This window comes from Protopterus annectens, chromosome 12.part0, assembly GCF_019279795.1.
Source record: "Protopterus annectens isolate FY-2018-M chromosome 12.part0, PAN1.0, whole genome shotgun sequence".
Lineage (NCBI taxonomy): Eukaryota > Metazoa > Chordata > Ceratodontiformes > Protopteridae > Protopterus > Protopterus annectens.
Window position 1 is genome coordinate 600,737,775 of NC_056746.1, and position 20,369 is coordinate 600,758,143.

The 20,369-nt window shown below is 39.8% G+C and overlaps 1 protein-coding gene across 1 annotated transcript in view; it reads left to right on the plus strand.

The window, feature by feature from the left end:
- The window catches only part of LOC122816194, a 191,172-nt gene that overhangs the window by 92,478 nt on the left and 78,325 nt on the right, over positions 1-20,369 (plus strand). The window contains exon 4 of the mRNA XM_044088944.1: positions 15,630-15,727. Within this exon, the coding sequence (XP_043944879.1) occupies positions 15,630-15,727 (98 nt within the window). The remainder of the gene's footprint in view (positions 1-15,629; positions 15,728-20,369) is intronic.

Consider the following 20,369-nt stretch of genomic DNA (forward strand, 5'->3'; position numbering starts at 1 on the left):
TATTGGCAGAATATGTGGCCAATAATACAGACTTTACCAAGGAATCTGAAATCATCTACATAAAGTACTACTAGACAGCTAATTGTGAGTTGGGTCTCAAGAGTTGTATCATGGGATAGAAAGTTGTCTGTACTAGAGGGCAGTAGTAATTCAAATCCACAAGGAGTAAGGAAGAATTCAAAGTGGTGTACTACAGGTTTCATTTTGGGGGCAGTTCTTGTCAATATCTATTTAAATGACCTTGCAAGTTGTCTAGAAGGAAAAGTGTACATCTCTGCAGGTGAAGCGTAATTCTGCAGAACATAAGTTGCAGATAAATGAGAAGGAAGCTTTGCTGCAGTTTAGTCTTACTGAAAACACAGACTAAGGGAAATAAATATCTGTATTGTGGAAGAAAGAAATGGAATAAAGTACAAACAAGTCATGCTAAGTAGCGTAAGTGGGTTAGTACAGTCAAAGAGGGCAGCATCAGCAAGTGATAGCTCAAAGAGGAGATGGGGACATTTTTTTTATTTTTTTAAGAAGAGTTGTAAATGCATGTAGTCACCTACAAGGAAACAGTGTAATCAAAATCTATGGTGAAATTCAAGAAAGCATGGGAAACACACATAATGCTCAAGCATTAATGTAGCTAGGGTGGGGTGACGAGGGCAACTGTCTCAAATGCAAAGTGTTATGGGGTGCCATTGGCCAATCACAATTGCTCTTTAGTGCATACCAGCTTTTAAAAGCATTTGCAGTCAAACCTTAGTGGTGATGGGCTCCCGGTTTAGTTTAAACTGTTGCAGCGCTTCCTATATTCAGTTTATTTCTTTTTCTTTTTTTAACTAACACCTGAAAGCTGCAGTGCTCCATGCAGTTTGCCACAGTTATAAGAAAAAATGATGTTTATTTTTTTATTTTGCTTGGTAAAATCTGAAGAAGGAGAGTCTGAGGCTGGGGTGCAGAAACCTGATCCAATTGTCTTCAATATCATGGATTTTTTTACTTGCCCCTCACTTGAGGGGGGGAAGATGAGGGGATGCAGAAACAGGATAGATTTGGCTTCTGCAATTGTTTTCACTCTTCCATTAAAGAGCTGCAACAGGAAGAAGACTGCATGTATCTCGCTTCCTGGTGGCAGTACATGGCCATTTTTTTAATTTTTTTTTTTTTTTCTTTTTGTAAGTGACAAGCTCGGGAGGCAAGCAGTCAGACACAGGGATCAGCCCCGGCACTTAAAAATCCTGCAATGTCTCTGCACTCAAGTGTACCATCATTATGAGAAAAGTTCCTCATTTGAATCTTAAAAAGTCCATGTTCCTCACTGTTTCACATTGAAAGCATATGTTACACATCCATTGCTAAGAATTTTTTTTAACTGATATCCATGGTAAATAATACTGAATCCTTTTAATTCATCAAAATAACTTTTTTATAAGTATAACTTAACATTCTTGTGAGCTCCCTAGTTGAAGGTATTAATAAACTGTTAGTAAGTGTTTACGTTTTGCCCATTTGTTCTAGATTATGACAGGTAGTAGCCCACATTTTGGAAATTAAGGGTTGATAGCTCTGGACAGACATTAAAACAGTTGTAGCAGAGCATTGGCTAAATAAATATATAGGTAAACAAAGACTGGCAGCTATTATACAATACATGGCTAAAAAAGAAAGCACAATTGTGTAAAATCTTACCAAAACAGTAGATGCCCTTGTCTTCACCGCTGCAGTATTCATTACAAATGGAATTCCCTGTCATGAAGTCCACCATTTGGCCAGTTTACCAAAGTCTACCATTGCTTTAAGGTACACTGGACATCACCTACACACTCCGTGCATGCCGTAAGGCATAAAGGTGACATTCAGGTATACCATCCACAGAACTGAGTGCGCCAGTAGAAACAGCAGTCCAAGGAAAACCAAAGAGAACCTGCACATCCAGGAAGGAAAAAAAAAAGACTAGGGGGATGGAGGGAGGGAATGACTACTGCAGCAGTGAAGGCAAGGACATCTACCATTATGGTACGATTTTACACAACTGTACTATGTCCTTACAGTCACCACTGCAGTATTCATTACAAATGGCAGAACGCCAAAGCTCAAGAAGAAACTTGGGAGGAGGAAGCAACAGCAGAGCCCTCCAAGAAGCCATGAAGAATGGCATCAGCAAAACCAGCTCTGTCTCTGGAGATACCATCCAACCGGTAATGTTTGGTAAAGGTATACACAGAAGTCCAGGTAGCAGCTTCAAGAATAGAATTAGTGTCTAAGCCCTTGAAAAAAAGCACCAAACGAAGCCACAGTCCTAGTAGAATGAGCCTTTACAGAGGAAAGAAGATTCTCTTCATGAAAGGCATAACAAAAGGAAATAGCCTTTGAAATCCAAGTAGAAATAGTTTGCTTAGAAACAGCCAAACCTAAAGACCTAGGATAAGATGAAACAAACAACTGGTCTGATTTTCTGATAGCTTTAGTTTTATCCAAATAAAATCTGAGCTGTCTATGCACATCTAAGGTATGCAGCACCCTCTCTGTCAGATTGTGGAGAGGGGAAAAAGTAGGCAAATGAATAGACTGATTATGTGACAACTCATTAGTCATCATGGGCATGAATGAAGGATTAGTATGCAAGGACACCCTGTCCTCATGAAATATCAAAAAGGTGGTTAAGCCATAAAAGCTTGTAACTCAGACACCTGTCTGGCAGAAGAAGTAAGAGCTAACAAAAGAACTATCTTCTAAGAACAATGTTACAAGGAAGCTGAAACAGCAGGCTCAAAGGGAGCCCAAGTCAATTTTTCCAGGATAAAATTAAGATCCCAGGGAGGAGGAACAGGCTTCCTGGGAGGTTGAATATTAAGGATGCCTTTAAGAAATTGCTTAGCCTCAAATCTAGAAGCTAAAAGAGGAGTTAAAGGCAAACAAGCAGAAAAAGTGGGCCTAATGGGGGGTGGGGGAGGGATGTGGATGTCTAGGGTGATTAGCTTATGGTCAGATCTGACCAACGAGGAACTGACCTCTGGTGTGGAGCACCGGTTGCCCATGTTGGTAATAACCAGGTCTAGGATATTGCTGCCCCTGGTGGGGGTGTGGATAAGTTGATCCATGGCAGTGGAATTTATGAATTCCAGAAAACATTGAGCACAAGAGTTGGTACATGAGTAGTTTTCCCAGTTAATGGTAGGGTAGTTGAAATCGCCCATTATTAGGGTGTTAGGTTGTATCCTAATATTTTCCAGTGTATTAAGAAATGAGGAGTGGGAATCCTGAGGCATGGTGGGGGATCTGTAGCAAGCTACAATTTGGATTGTGGTCTTGCCCAGAGTTAGTTTCACTTGGATAATCTCGGATGCATTATGCTGAGCAACTAGCCTGGAGGTGTGGATATCCTTAATAAATATGGACACGCCTTCGCTTTTAGTGTTTCGGTCCAGGTTAGGTGGCCGAAGGTGTGGTATGAATTGTAGCCTGGTAATGCAGGGGTACTCTCTGGAGCCTTGAACCAGGTCTCTGTCACTGCACAGATTTTGATGTTCTCCATTTTAAGGAGTGCCTCGAGAGAGTTCATTTTGAGGTTTAGACTTCTAGCATTGAGTAGCAATACCCTCAGATTCTTCTTGCCTGTAGCTGCTAGGGTGGTGAATTTGTCATTTGAACCTTGCCTAAAAAAGGCACTATAGGGGTGGCTAGAGCCTTAGCCAGTATCTGGAATCCCAGGGGCGACAGGTGCAGGCAATCTCTGGCAAAACATCGTGGCTTGTCGGTCATGTCATCCCAGGCAGATAGATACTGGATCCCCTTAGAATGACACCAGAAGCTTAGCCAATTGTTGAAGTCAATAATTTTGTCCTTGTACTGTGGTATCATTCTGGGTGATGGCAGGATGCTACTCAGGGCTAGGGTCATACCTGCCTAGGCTACAAGATCGGACAGCTCCTCCATGTCCCTTTTCATGCAGTCCAAGGAGGTACGTCTAAGGTCATTCACACCAACACGGACAATGACAGAGTCATATTTGTACTTGTTGTGGAGTGACCTGAGTGCATGCATTATGTGGCAGATCCTGGCACCCGACAGGCAGCTGACAGTAACTTTCTCCTTGTTTAGCCTGGTGAGTGGAACATCAGTGTGCCTGACTATAGAGTCACCTATGACTAGAATGTTGGGTACGTTGTTATGCCTTATGGGCTGTGGTTGAGTGGCACACTGAGTTTGTGGGCTATGTGTCATTTGGGTTGTGTTGGGGGGTGGAGGTTGCTTGTGTTTCTGCTTTGGAGGTCCTGGTTGCTTGGGCAGGTTTTTACTGAGAGCCTCCGTGAATGTAGGTGTGTGTTTTATGTTTCTATGGGTGTGTTTTGGTGGTATAGGTTTTGAGGGACTATGTGCTGAGTGTGGTGTGGTGCGAGTGTTTACCTTCTCCTTTTGACTGTCTAGTCCAGTCTTGGGTGAAGAGAGCTTTGCTTCCAGTTTGGCTATATAAGTGCATCTCTCACACATTGTAGTGTTGGGTGGTAGGAGGAGAGGGTTGTCTGTGTACATGAGGCAATTACTGGATTGCCCCAAGATGCCCAGATCCATCAGATAGACAGGAGAAAACACCGGGGGCTGACCCTTAGTTGAAACTTATAACTGTTCTTAGTGAATTCAGTCCTCACTGATTTCCCAGAAAATCACAAATTTTGTGGGAAACAGACCGAGAATATTAGGCAAAAATCTGGACACTCTGGGAAAATCTGGGTAGTTGAGAGGTATGCTATCAGTCTTGGACTTGGTAGCTACTCCTCCATTTGTACTTAGGGTCCATAAATGTTCAGCTGCTAGTTTTCTTATGTTATGACATCATTACAGTAGTAGTCTTCATTCCCACCTCACACACAAGTTTACAGTCTTCTTGGAATACAGGGCAAATACCAACACGCTTTCCTGGCTAATATCACTCATCTGTTTCACACACCCTTGTCTATATATTTAAAGTAACACTAAGAACCCAAACAGGTTTTTAGTGTACATAGTGGTGTATCTTGACATAATTGTAAGACTTCTATATATCTGATATATTCTAGTTTTATCAGTAGCTCAGTGATGACATTATGGTGTTTTAACATTTATTGCTGATCTCTGCAGAAATGGTCAACTATCTTTCTATGGTCACTGTAAAAGCTAATATAAATGAATACTCCTATGCAGCAAGCCCATGCATGCATGCTCGGTCATGTAATAACAATCCGTAGTGTTAGTGAAATTTGTGGCAGAAAAGAATACTATGCAAAAGTCTGACTAATAACAAAAAAGATATGCACTTCCCTTGTCTGTCTTTGCTTGTACTTTGCATAGACGTGTTGCATTGTGTGCAAATGTTGCTGTATTTCTGCTGCTTGCCACCAAAACGAACAGACATTATTAAAATGTAAAGTTTCCCTTTAGTACTGAAGAGTAATGCAATGACTTCAGCAGCAGCTAACACCCAGAGTTCAAATTTACAGTAGGTGTTCTCCAAAAAAGAATGATCTGCACCAGTGCATATTTAATATACACCTTGCTCAAAGGTTTCAGCAGTATATGGTATGCCCAGTCAAATTAGGGCATGAGCCTTACTCTTGGAGGGGTCACTCAATCTGTGCACATAGAAATGAAGGGGGAAGCTATGTTTATGAACATGGACTGATCTACAAATGCATATACAACCAGTACTTGAGTAAACAACCCTCTAAAAGGCTTTCTTATAGGTACATAGACCACTTCACTCTAGTGAGTGCAGAAGGTATTATCCGTAGACGAGTGCCCATGACTGTTCTGATGATAAACCAAAGTCACATGTTACATTTCTATGTGACATGATAATTCCGATCATAATGTTAAGGTAAAAGGTTACCTTCTCCTGGTATCTACTTTTGCCATAGCTATTCCAGTCTCATAGTTACTGTATTGTGGATCAGCTCCCTCTGTCTAGAGACATGCCCAAATGACTATAATTAAAACAATCCATTTCATACAAACTCAAATAAATTGTCAAAAGGTCAGTGACTGGAGCAAGGCTACACAATGCATTATAGCCTAAAACTGGCTGAAAGTGCATTGCTAGCAAGATGTAGGAATGTCACTATAACTGGTGAGACTCTGCATTAGCTGCATTTGTTCTGAGGGAGGTTATTGCTTACTTCAAATAACAAGTACGCTAACTCTGACCTTGCCCCTGAAGTCAACATTAACCTTATACTTTACATTACAAAATCTCTTTCAGTAATAATGCCACTACTCAGTGAAATTTGGTCTGAATGTGGTAGTAGGATTTTACTGCAAAAGGAATCTGATTCCGTTTATAATCTTGTATTATGTCATTGTTTTTTTATGAGGTGAGGTTGTTTTTTTCAAAATACAAGTATCGATCAGGTGTGACACATTGCATTTGCATTTTGGCCCATATGTGTATATATTTATATATATTTGTTTACCAGTATAGTCTAGATGGATAGAGATTGCACAATTGACAAGCATTCATTCGAACAATATATAAAGAAGTATAGTGAGGCTCAAGTACAGACAGTAGCAAGCATTTCATCACTGAGAATATACAGAAATATAGCAGAGATCATTTGTAAAAAAAAAAAAATGGATATTATATTACATAGCCAAATTTTGTATAGTATTACAGGGAAGATTATAGTATTTCAAAAAATATTGCTAAATAGTAGAAGGATTATATAGAGAAATTTGAAAAGTTAAGATAAGATCTAGCTGTATGTGTTTAGGCTGATAGGATGTAGCTCAGCCAAGAATGGAGCAAGATCAAAGGCCAGGTGTTGGAGAAGTATTGTTTAAGTTGTACATTAAAAGATTTAATGTTATGATTTTGTCTACATGCAAGAAGTACAGATTTCCATAGTCTGAAGGTATATGAACTGTATGAAGAGTCACCTGTGGTACTACTAAATTTTGTTATTTGGAGAAGTATTTTATAGGTTGAGTGTAGAGTCCTACTTCGTTGATACTACTGAAGTGTGTTGCTTAGGACTGAACATAGGTCTGGCCTATAGTGCAGTTTGTGCGTGATTGCCAGTTGTGAATGTAATAGATAGCAGGATAGTTTGAGCCAAAAAAATCGGAGGTAAATTTCGCTACCTTATTATAGCATTGCTCTAGAAGAAAAGGTATTGAAGTTTTTTTTACATTTATTAGTATTGTAGTATTGTTTGCACATTTTGGAAGGGTTTGCAAATGTATTGTTTCAATTTATTTATTACTTTGCTATTACTAGTATATTTTGAAAGGGTTTGCAGATGTTTCGTTTTATTTTGTTGATATTGTTATTTCTTCCACCTATTTTTCACTTAATTTGCTAACCTAGTTGGTACTATATTTGATTTTATAGGTTCATAGGTAGGTACTAGGCTACTGGCCCAAAGGCCTAAGTAAGCCTAGCCAACAAGGTTCCCTGGCTTACACCACCCAAGAAAGTTATTTTCCTGTGCCCCTGTTGAACAGAGCCACAGAAGTGATCCTGGGGTGTATTTCCCATTTCTCATCCACTCATCAAGATTTTTCTTGAAGAGTCCTAATGAGGAACTTTGCTTGACATAGATGGGTAGCTTGTTCCAGAGTATGGGAAGTCTCTGGGACAGGAATCTATCCCCCCAGCATGTCCTGTCTATTGTGGTGGCAAGGTTTAGGTCCCTAGAGCATGTAGCTTGGAGGGATTGGAATTTCTTTAGGTGCAGCATGTTCAACAGCTCTGGGTTTGACATAGCTTTATATGCTAGGCAGAGATCACCTCGGAGTAGGCAATATGCTATGGAGTAAAGCTGGAGTTTTTTGAGATGGTCAGTGCAGGGCATCTGTTTGAGGCTAGTAATCCTCTTTGTGAGGTACTTCTGTGGCCTTTCCAGCTGCTGCAGATGTCTTGTGAGGTACATTCCAAAAGGGACATTGTACTCTATAATGGGTCTAATGAGTGTCGAGTAGAGGGGAAAACTGACCTATTTTTTCCTGGATGAGAACCCTTTTGTGATGAGGTGTGCCACGTAGAAGGATTTCCTGACTACTGTGGCGATGTGATTATCAAAGGAGAGACTACTGTCCACCTGGGTCCCAAGGTCTCTTATCACACATTCAGCATTAAGTAGACTGACACCTATGTGGTAGTTCGTGGGTACAGAGTTTTTACCAAAGGGGATGACAATGCACTTTTTTGGCATTGAGCTTGAGGCCATGGCTCTGACACCGGGCATCTGTCTCAGTGAGGCCCTTCTGTAGGATGTCCACATTATTTGGGAACTCAACTATGGCTCCTAGTTTGCAGTCATTTGTGAACTTTGTTAGCCAAAGGCCTTTTGTGTTAGCCTGTACTTCAGAGAAGTAGATACCAAACAGGAGAGGTCTCAGGACTGAACCATGTGGTACACCACTTGTCACTGGTATGAAGTCAGATTTGGAGTCTGCAACTTTTACAGTGTGGGTTCTGTCAGAAAGCCAGTTGGCAACCCATCTTGTGACGTAAGGATTTATACCTAGTTTAGTGAGTTTATCTATAAGTCCAGAATGGGGGATGGTGTTGAAAGCCTTGGCGAGGTCAAGACAGACTGTGTGAACCACCTTACCCTTGTCTACAGCTTTGGTGACTGCCTCAAAGAAGTCGATCAGGTTCAGGAGGCATGTTCTGCCTTTCACAAACCTGAACTGGATGGGGTCCAGAGTTTGGATGTTACCAATGTCTTTGTTTATGAGTTCCATGATGATACGTTCCATGGCCTTACAAACCAGGCTCATCAGGCTAATAGGGCAATAGTTCACAGGATCACTGGTGGCTCCCCCTTTGTGGAGTGGGATATCTGTTGCTGTGCACCATTCAGTGGGCAAAAAGCCTGATGTGAGGCTATGATTGAACATGGTGCTTAGGTGGGGAGCCAAATTGTTCTGAGGTTCATGTAAAACGCAGCCTGGGATGTTGTCCGGTCCCATGGATGCTGTGTTTCTGGCTTTAGAGAGTGTAGCTTTTACCTGCATAGTTGTGATTACAGGGACTCTGCATTGTTCCTGTATAGATATGGGCCCTTTAGGGTGTGAGAGGGGAGTAAAGTTAGCACTGAACCTATCTGTCAGGATGTTGGCAATATCAGTTGGTTCTGTAATTTATGTGCCGCTGTGCTGTAACTCAGAGCAGATCTGGGTATTGCCATTGAGATTCCTGACATAGTTATAGAATGCTTTGTGGTTGTCCTTAGAATCATTGGTGATTTTGTTTTCATAGCTAGCTTTGGAGAATCTTATAAGGGATCTTAGCTTCTTACTGAGGCTGATCAGGGAGCACCTACACTCATGGGATTTTACTCTCCTTTGCAACAGTTTCTTCCTTCTGTTGTAGAGTTTGTTTATGGCAGGGGACCACCAGATTGGCTTCCTTTTTTTGGAGGATAGTGTCTTGATTCTGTTTGGGATAGTATGATCCATTCACTCATGTAAGTGCTTATAGAGTGCACTTGTGTAGGATTCAGCAGTCAAAACTGTATTCTCCATTTGCATGGGTGTCATGAAGTTCACCACTTCTGTCTTAAGAAGCATGAAGCTGGCTTTGGAGAAATTTTTTACCATGGTTTCCTTAATGAGGGGGTGGGGGTGGGGTGTAGATATCTAGGGTGATTAGCTTATGGTTAGATCTGACCAAAGAGGAGTTAACTTCAGGTGTGGAACACCAGTCACTCATGTTGGTAATGACTAGGTCTAGGATATTGTTGCCCCTGGTGGGGGTGTGGACAAGCTGATCCAGGGCATTAGAATTTATGAATTCCAGAAAGCGTTGAGCGAATGAGTTGGTACATGAGTAGTTTTCCCAGTTAATTGTGGGGTAGTTGAAATCGCCCATTATTAAGGTGTTTGGTTGAACCATAATATTTTCCAGTATATCAAAAAAAGAGGAGTGGGAATCCTGGGGCATGGTGGGGGATCTGTAGCAAGCTACAATTTGGATTGCAGTTTTGCGCAGAGTTAGTTGCACTTGGATAACCTCGGATGCATTATTCTGAGCAACTAGCCTGGAGGTGTGGATATCTTTAAGGAATATAGACACACCTCTGTCTTCGGTGTTCTGGTCCAGGTTAGATGGTCGAAAAGTGTGGTATGAGTTATAGCCTAGTAATGTAGGGGTGCACTCTGGAGCCTTGAACCAGGTCTCAATCACTACACAGATATCAATGTTCTCCATTTTAAGGAGTGCCTCGAGGGAGTGCATTTTGAGATTTAGACTTCTAGCACTGAGTAGCATTACCCTCAGTTTTTGCTTGCCTGTTCCTGTTACAGTGGTGAATTTGTCATTTGAACCTTGCCTAAAAAAAGGCACTATAGGGGTGGCAAGAGCCTTAGTCAATATCCGGAATCCCAGGAGTGACAGGTGTAGGCCATCTCCGGCAAAGCATCGTGGTCTGTCGACCATGTCGCCCCAGGCAGACAGATACTGGATCCCCTTAGAATGACACCAGAAGCTTAGACATTCGTTGAAGTCAATCATTTTGTCCTTGTGCTGTGGTATCATTCTAGGTGATGGCAGAATGCGACTCAGGACTAGGGTCATACCTGCCTGGGTGACAAGATCGGAGAGCTCTTTCACGTCTCTTTTCATGTAGTCCAGGGAGGTACATCTCAGGTCGTTCACACTAACATGGACAATGATAGAGTCATATCTGTACTTGTTGTGGAGTGACCTGAGTGCATGGGTTATGTGGCAGATCTTGGCACCCAACAGTCAGCTGACAGTAACCTTATCCTTGTTTAGCCTGGTGAGTGGAACATCAGTGTGCCTTTCTATAGAGTCACCTATGACTAGTGTGTTGGGTATGTGGTTTTGCCTTATGGGCTGTGGTTGAGTGGCCCACTGAGTCTGTGGGCTATGTGTCATTTGGATTGTGTTGGGGGGGTGGAAGTTGATTGTGTTTCTGCTTTGGAGGTCTCTGTTGCTTGAGCAGATTATTATTGAGAGCTTCCACAAATGTTTTTGTGTTTGTATGTTTGTATTTTGGTGGTGTAGATTTAGTGGGACTATGTGATGTGTGTGGTGTGGTGCAAGTGTTTACCTTCTCCTCTTGACCGTCATGTTCAGTATTGGATGGAGAGATCTTTACCTCCTGTTTGGCTAGATAAATGCATCTCTCACAGGTTGTAGTGTTGGGTGGTAGGAGGAGAGGGTTGTCTGTGTACATGAGGCAATTGCTATATTGCCCCAAGATGCCTAGATTCATCAGATAGACATGAGAGAACACTGGGAGCTGACCCTTGGACATGCCTGAATAAAAAACTGTTTTCCTCTAGGCAAGTGAGGAAAGTGAATACAAGAGCTGTTTTTCTCTAAGCAAGTGAGGAGAGGGTTGTCTGTGTACATGAGGCAATTGCTACATTGCCCCAAGGTGCCCAGATTCATCAGATAGACAGGAGAGAACACTAGGAGCTGACCCTTGGACATGCCTGAATAAAAAACTGTTTTCCTCTAGACAAGTGAGGAAAGTGAGTACAACAGCTGTTTTTCTCTAAGCAAGTGAGGAAAGTAAGTACAAAAACTGTTTTCCTCTAGGTAATAAGGAAGGTTAAGAGTTGTAGTAATTTGCAGCTTATTTAGTGCTTACAACAAGTTCTGAACAAGTGTTGAGCATGAATAAGCAAATTCAAGTGCGAAAACCAAGAATCTGTATCTGAAGTAGACTAATTACAGGAAAGAAACAAGTGCAAATGCGGCTTTTAAATCAGAAAGTTGAGAGAGAGGAAAAATTGCCCAAATGGCCAATAACTACTATTTCTGGGCTAGAACCACTCCTTATGTGGTAGATAGGTTACCTAGTGCTTACCACTCCCACTGATAAGCTAGAAGGCTTCCCTCCAACACAGAAAGGCTTGGGGGACTCAGGAGCTTACAAACAGTCCTGGATACAGCAAATCTGTATCTGGACTAGACTAGTTAAAGGAAGAGGGGGACAAGTGCAAATGCAGGCTTTTAAATCAGGAAGCTCAGAGAGATGGAAAAACTGACCAAATGGCCAATAACTGCAATTTCTGAGCCAGAAACTACACCTTATGTGGTAGATAGGTTACCTAGTGCTTACCACTCCCACTGTTAAGCTAGCAGGCTTCCCTCCAACACATACAGGCTTGGGGGAGGGGCTCAGAAGCTTACAAACAGTACTGGCTATAACAAATCTGTATCTGGACTAGACTAGTTACAGGAAAGTCAGCAAACAAGCATACTTTTTCTTTGTTACAGTTAATCAGAACACAGGGAGATTCTAGAATTTTTTTTTTTTTTTGTAAAGGAAAGGGAGAACGGAGAAGCAGAAAGTTAGGAAACTATGTGGGCTGGCCTTCTCAAATGTTTTCTTTGTATTACGTAGAATGAGCTAATGACACTAGACTGACAGGAGTGTCCCAGATCAAATTTACAGTAGGGACGGGCAACTACAGACAGACCACTATATTCACTGAACAAATAAATATAAAAATAAAATGCAATACTATCTTTAAAACTGTAAGTTTGTACTTATCCCAGCTGGTAATGCAGTTGATTGTAGGTGTAAACCAGCCAGCCAAACAGCTCCATCCACATCCTTGTAGTTGATGTGAGTTAGTTATTATAAGCAGGATTTTTCCATTAAGGTTCTTCTCATCACTCCATACAAACCTGCGCAAGTTTTGCACCTGCTTTGAGGGTTCACCCTACCAGCCCCTTGAACTGTTGAATCCATATAATAATTTTTACTTTCAAAATTCAGGTTCCAAAATCAGTCTCCATGACCTCTACCATTCCTTGCTTATCTCCCATATCCATACCCTAACTCAGGCTGACCCTCATGCCCCCCCCCCCCCATCACAGCCAGACTGAGAAGTACATCACATTTCTGAACTTAGGATTGGAAGTCACATTTATTGCAAAAAGAAAAATCCATGGTATCCCTCGAAGTCTCAGAAAACCCATTATGCAACCTATACTGGGTAAAAAAAAAACAAACCAAGCAGAAACTTCGCAGTGTGGAGGGTGTGAAGTTCATTCCTTGAAATATGCTGTGCACCTAGTTCACTAATAAAATACGGATGTAAGGTTTCAATAAAGGATATTCCATTTTCAGCTGTGAACTGTCTACTATTTTATTATTTTGTAGTAAGTATTTTAAAGTTCAGATTTTATTAGTAAACTGGGTGCATAACATATTTCAAGGAGTGAACTTCACACCCTGTACACTGCAAAGTTACTGCTTGGTTTGAAATTACATTTAATCAGACAGCTGGAATGTACCTTTAGCTTTTAAGAAATGCCATTGAAAAACACTGTTACTCTGGCATTGGCACTGATCTGAAAAAGTCTATAGCATTTCAAAATAGTTTAATAGACGAAAGTAATTATCAGTGGCTCAATAAAGTTTTCTATTAGTTTGCCTGAACCGTGTGTTTATTTTTAGTCTTTCCAAGATATAAAACCACCTGAGGCTTACTGCACTAGTTAGGGGTAACAGCAATTTCATAGTTGTTTTTAATTTTTTTCCTTGCGACTGAAATGATTATTGAGTTGGGTACATTAGAAGCATTAAAGAACCAGTAACTCCATTAGCGTCACTTTTCATATTTTGTAAATAGTCAGTATTTAAATGATAACCAGATTTTTTTTCTGTTTATATTTATATTAATTCCATCTAGCATGTAATTCATCAGTTTGTATTAGTAACCTGTGTTCTAATTGAAGCAGGTAATATATACCTTCCCTGCACTACACAGAATAAGTCAACCATTCATAGGTTCATAGGTAAGTACTAGGCTATCTGCCCGAGGGCATCTGTAAGCCTAGCCAGAATGTGTTGGCTTTCGCCACCCTCTTAGATTAGTTCCCTGTGCCTCTGTCCAGCAGAGCCATTACTTCCCTGAGCCTCTGTCCAGCAGAGCCATTAGTTCCCTGAGCCTCTGTCCAGCAGAGCCACTGCAGTGATCCCCGGGGTAAATTTTCTGTTTCCCATCCACTCATCAAGGTTTCTCTTTAAGAGTGTTATTGAGGGGCTCTGCCTAATGTAGATTGGAATCCTGTTCCAAAGCATGGGTAGTCTCTGGGACAGGAATCTATCCCTTCAGCAAGTCCTATTTATCATTGTGGTGAAGTTTAGATCCCTAGAGCGTGTAGCTCTTGGGGATTTGTTTTTTTTTTTTAGGTGGAGCATGTCCATCAATTCTGGGTTGGACATGGCCTTGCATGTCAGGCAGAGATCACCTCTGAGTAAGTGGTATGCAACCGAGTACAGCTGGTGTTTCTTCAGTCGGGCTGCATAGGGCATCTGTTTGAGGCCAGTAATCTTCTTGGTGAGGTACTTCTGTGGCCTTTCAAGCTGTTGCAAGTGTCTTGTAAGGTACATCCCAAATGGGGCATTGTACTCTATGATGGGTCTGATGAGTGATGAGTAGAAGGGCACAATAACCTATTTTGTTCTAGATGCAAACCCTTTTGTGATAGGTGGGCCACACAGAAGGATTTTCTAACCACCCTGGCAATATGATTATCAAAGGAGAGATTACTATCTACTTGGGTCCCCAGATCTCTTACTACATTTTCTGTATTTAGGGGATTACCACATATGTGGCAGTTTGCAGGTACTTTGTTTTTTCCAAAGGGGATGACTATGCACTTTTTGGCATTTAGCTTGAGGCCATGATTTTGACACCAGGTGTCCATCTAGGTGAGACCCTTCTGCAGAGTCAATTATGGCCCCCAGTTTGCAGTGGTCTGTGAACATGTTTAGCTATACTCCTCCTGTGCTTACCAATGAATTGATGACCTTTGCTCATGTGTTAATGCATTACTGCATCATTTTGTTGTTTAATTTCTTGTGATGCTTATACTGATTGTTCAATAGCCTTATTTTTATATATGACATACTTATGCTTTCCTCATGGGCATCTGCTGAAAATTGAGTATACTCACTCTGATTATTCTGGTAGAAAGACAGACAGATAGATAGATAGACAGAGATACAGAGAGAGAGAGAGATAGACAGAGATACAGAGAGAGAGAGAGAGAGAGATGACAGATAGATAGATAGATAGATAGATAGATAGATAGATAGATAGATAGATAGATAGATAGATAGACAGATAAACAGACATGGTCAGTAAATACTTTGCTTAAGAACTTGTAACTTCTTAGACAAAAATCATTAATTTTCATGACTGACTATCACTCATAAACCAGTAAAAGCACCATAAAATACTACCAGGCTTGCTTTTTGCTTTTAAAGATTGTACCCAACCTTTCATAATATGCCAACATGATAGAATGCTATTCTCGCTTTAAACGGACAAGCCTAAGCAATACTTTTGCTTTTGGATGCTCATACAATTGTTTTGTATATAGGTATGGTAGGTATATCAGATTAAATTCCTGAAGCTGTGGCGTGTTCACCTAGTAAATATCAAACCAGAAAGTGATATATCATTTAAGAAAAAATAATTTGAAATAAAATGTTAAATAAAACAGCAGTCTTAAAAAAGTGATTAGGTTTTATATGTAAATCTACTGCTAATGTTGTTTCTAATGCTGTAAAATCAGCCTGAAAAGTGTTAATTATTCCTGGGTATTTATATTAATCTATCACTACACATCAATATAAACTATATTTTAAACATGTTATTTTTAACAGAGTAAAAGGCATGGATAATATATATGAAAAACTATCAGACACAAGCAAGGAGGATGTGTACAACTACCTTAAAAAATACGGTCAAGCAAACTCATCAGGTAAGTTGTTATTCCGTATAATGGAGTTCTGTTGTTAAGTATTCCTTTTTATATTGCCAGCACCTGTCCCTTCTTTTTACCTATGAATTTTGAGACAGATTTCATAATTCTTAACTCAAAAAGGCACATGATTTTAATTTTTATAAATGTTATTTGTGATTCAAGAAAGTAGGTCTTGCTTTTGTCACATAAAAGTTTCTTTTATGAACTGTAAACTTAATTTCCATTGTTTTTGAAGGATAACATATGGAAATTATATATAGAATGGGATACTTTTAACTGTGGATTAGATTCTGAAATGGTGAAGGATTTGGTTATGAATCTGCTTACATCAAAATGTAAAACCAAATCTAATTTGTGATATGAATTGCTTTCACATGATATCCAACCATGGAATGGTGTAGGAGGCATATGTGATCCTGATTCCAAGATATTATTTTTTTAGACAGATAACAGCAAAACCATAAGCAGTCAGAGCATTGTGATTTCAGATGGGATTCATAAAAAGTATAGACATGGGACAAACAGGCAGTTGACCATTATGTTGATTTGCACTATCTCATACTCTTAATAGAGTAGATTAATAGTGTGATTCATAATTTCCAAACCACCAGTGATATGAAATAGCACAGACAGGTGTAAGAGGCTTAGGCTCATTTCTGCCTTGACATGAAATATAGTATATGAGAATGCAAATCAGCTTTTCATTATGCTATATCATATGTCAGGCAGCCTAAGTAATCACGTACTAGTCTACTCTATAAAGCACTAAAGCAACAGCCCCAAAGCACACTATTATAACCAGGTGAGAAAATGTATTAGTTTCATGAAGACACTTACTCGATAGCTCCTTAACCAGGAAAGTCTCTAAAGATGCTCCCCATACAGAAGGATATCATTGTGTTGAGCAATATCTTCCTAGGTGTTCTAAACTCACAAGCCCCCTCAGAATAAAAAAAAAGTAAAAGTCAACCCTACCCCATGGCTATCCTTAGCAACTAAACAACTCATAAAATAAAGAATGGAAAGCCTGGACAAAAATAAAACAGCTCATACTTTAGTATCATATAGACAACTAAGAAACATAAGAAAACAACTTATCACCAAAGATAACAAAAAAACTACGACTCAGCTAATCAAAACATACACACTAATAATCCAAAACGGTTCTGTGTTTCAGTCAATAAACTGTAAAATCCAGGTAAGCTACACAGCCAACTTCAAACAATCAGCAACAAAATGACACCACAGCCAACCATTTCCATGCACACTTTATACACGCAATACAGTTGTTAACCATCCAGGCAACTAGTCAGACCCCTGAGGTCCCTGCTCAGTCATATAACCGCCTTCAACATTTCTCCTTCGGCTTCAAACCACTTCCCACAGATACTATCAAAAATATCTCAAATAAATTAAAACCTACTACAACTGTCCCTGACAATCAACCTGGCAGATATCTTAAACTAGCAGATGAGGCTATCCCAAATGCAGTTTCAGGTCTGATAAATTGATCCATATCTGAAAATAAAGTCCCCTTGCTATGGAAAAGAAATCATTCATTATTCCATTGCAAAAGGGTGGAATCTGTACAGATCTTTTAGATAACCAGCTTCCATCTTCAACCCAACACAGCTTTCACTCTCATCACAGTACAATGACCTCAATGATGAATTTTATTAATATTGTCAACATCCACAGAAATGCTGGAAGACTAGTCACAGCCATCTTCCAAGCCTTATCAAAAGTTTGTGATACTGTCTCCCACCAGAAACTCTTACATAAACTCTGATCCTTAGGGCTTACCAACTGTTTAAAGGAGTAGTTCCATAGCCTCCTGTCAAATAGATTACACCCAGTGAAATGGAAAGCATGTTTTTTCACTTTACCAGTAGGTGTTGATGTACCACAAGGATCTATAATAAGCCCCATACTTTTCAACATATTCATCAATTACTTCTACATTGTTACAAAAAATGTTACTCTACTCCAATACACTGATGACTCAACCCTAATCTGTTCTGAGAAATCTCTCTCTAAACTCCAAGAACTTATACAAAATGCTTCTTGTCATTTGAAACATGCTAAGTAATTCACAACCATTTCTACAGTCCAGAAAACTAAATTACTGCTCTTTGTTTCAAAAGACATCTCTGCCAAAAAAAAACACAATCCCAGCAATATTATGACAGAACACGTAAACCACATAAAAATTATTGGGTGTCATCACAGATGACCAGTCGAAATTTGATCACCATGTATCACACACTGTTAAAAACTCAACAAAAAATAGGTACATTATACAGTATAAAAATCTACCTCACGGACATAGCCGGAATATGAATAGCTTCTACCTTCTTACTGCCATCTCTCCTTGAAGTTTTCCTAATCTTTACTAACCTTCAGTTCCACAACTGTCTGAAACTGAACAAGTTTATAATAAAATAACCAAATTTGCTGTAAACTCTAACAAGAGAACCTACCACTGCCTACCCCTCAGAGAATTAACCTGATTATAGCTACCACATCTCCTGGCTCTTTGTTAGCTAACTGCAGTACAGACTTCTCTGTAACCAAGAAAACTGCCCAGCCCTTAAAGGAGAAGCTCACCCAAAAACTGAAAATAAAGTATGTTTTTGAACATGTCTGTATCAAAGCAAGTGGTTATTACTATATTCTCATTTTTTATATCCCAAAATGGCCTGAAAAGGGGTTGGCCTTCCCTGCTAGTATATTTTTATGCATACAGAGCTGAACAATATTATCAGCACAGATCTAGTACCACAACCACACATGTCCCACCTTCCCACAGTGATGTTTCTTACTAATATAGTGGAAGCTCACACAGCATTAAGCCCCCTCATTGCCATAAATGGTAATGACCCCAGCTATGCTATTACACCTAATGAGTGAAATATGTTTATGGATAACTGATAGGCATGACGACAGACAACAGCACATCAGCTATGTCTGAGAGTATGCTGTGGTGCTTTGTTGTGAATCCCAAATATACGGAATGAATTGTTCAACTCTTCTAACTGTTCTTCAACTGTTTCATTTAAGAATATTAGTATCGGGGGTAGGCAAGACTGCATGCAACAGGGAGATGGGATAATAAATGAAAGGATGTAAGCTTATTTAAAGCAATCATATTTTGTTTTTTGATCTTCTGTGTGGATCGTAGCCCAAAACTGCCTTGCATCTTGTAATGCTTTCAGATTCAACTACAACAAATGGCCATGTACTTTGTCAATTAAAATGAAGAGTATAACATTTACCTTTTTCATGTATGCTGCAAGACTGCAATGGCACTATCTAAAGGGGTAAGATTTGTTATCCAGGTATCTGGATACCAGTGACATTCACATGTCCATAGTAAATTACATGATGGAAACAGGTAAAAAAAAAAGTCTGAGTAATTGCAGGTTAAAATATTCATTTATAAAGTCTTCATATCTGCTTATTGAATCTCTCTCTCTAAGCAGTAGAAGCTCCATTGACAGCAGCAAATTAATATTACTTGTTGCAGCTATTCAATTAATAGCATGAGTATGTCAGTCAAGCAAAGATGCAGCATTTATTTACTAAGCATGTTCATTCTGAGGCATACTGGTTAGGGAATATGATACAGATGTATATAGAGGTGGACTGGAGTGTTTCTCCCAGAAACAGGCAGCATGCAGTAAGGCTGTACAATTTCTGAGTATGCTGATAAGTTAAACTATTGAAAATATGATAATTGAAAGTAGAAACAATCTTGGAATAGTATTATGTATGGTATACTTTTGTTTTTACAGGCTGATGAACCTCGTGCAATGCATTAATCGCAGACACCTCTCTGTTAGCGCTACGCACATTCCTTGCATTTCTTCTTTTCTCCGTTCTGTGTGTGCTCCTTCCCTTCGCCTCCCATTTATAACATTTTTGTTATTTCCTCGTGCAGTAAAGCACACAAATAAGTGACTGTTAACTATTCCTTTCCTGCAATGCCTGCATCTTAAGCGGCTTCTCTTTACCTATGGATTTTGAGTCCAATTTCATAATTATTAACTCTAAAAGGCACATGGTTTCAACATTTATAAATGTTATTTGTGATTCAAGAAAGTACAAGCAAAGATGAGCGATGAATCAATACCATGGGCTCAATTCAGAATGACTAGGGGTTTGTTTTATACTCCCTTTAGGGACCATGATCCATCTCCATCAATTCCGATCCTGAACAGTGAAGTATTTAAACATAATACATGCTTGTACACCTCTGCGGAGTATGTTTATGTATATCAGCTCTCATATATATTCTCCTGCATCACGCTCTCAGTTTGTCTCTCTAAGGATTACAATTATCATCCTCACATTTTAACAGGAACCCCTAAAAGTGCAATATCAGTATAACATGGTAAACTGCCATCACAGACGTTTGTCTGTATGATTAGTCGCAGTTTGATGCTTTGTAACAGTATTATGACTGCATTAAAGTCATAAGGTAAATTACAGACTTACTGCAATGTGTCACAAAGAAACTGCTTCTAGTAAGTATCTCTAGAGAGAGACATTCATGAAATACCAGAGGCAAGCTACCACACAATGGTGGCCCAGTCATTAAGATTTTGTCTACAGATCAAGTTCTAGGACGCATATCTGA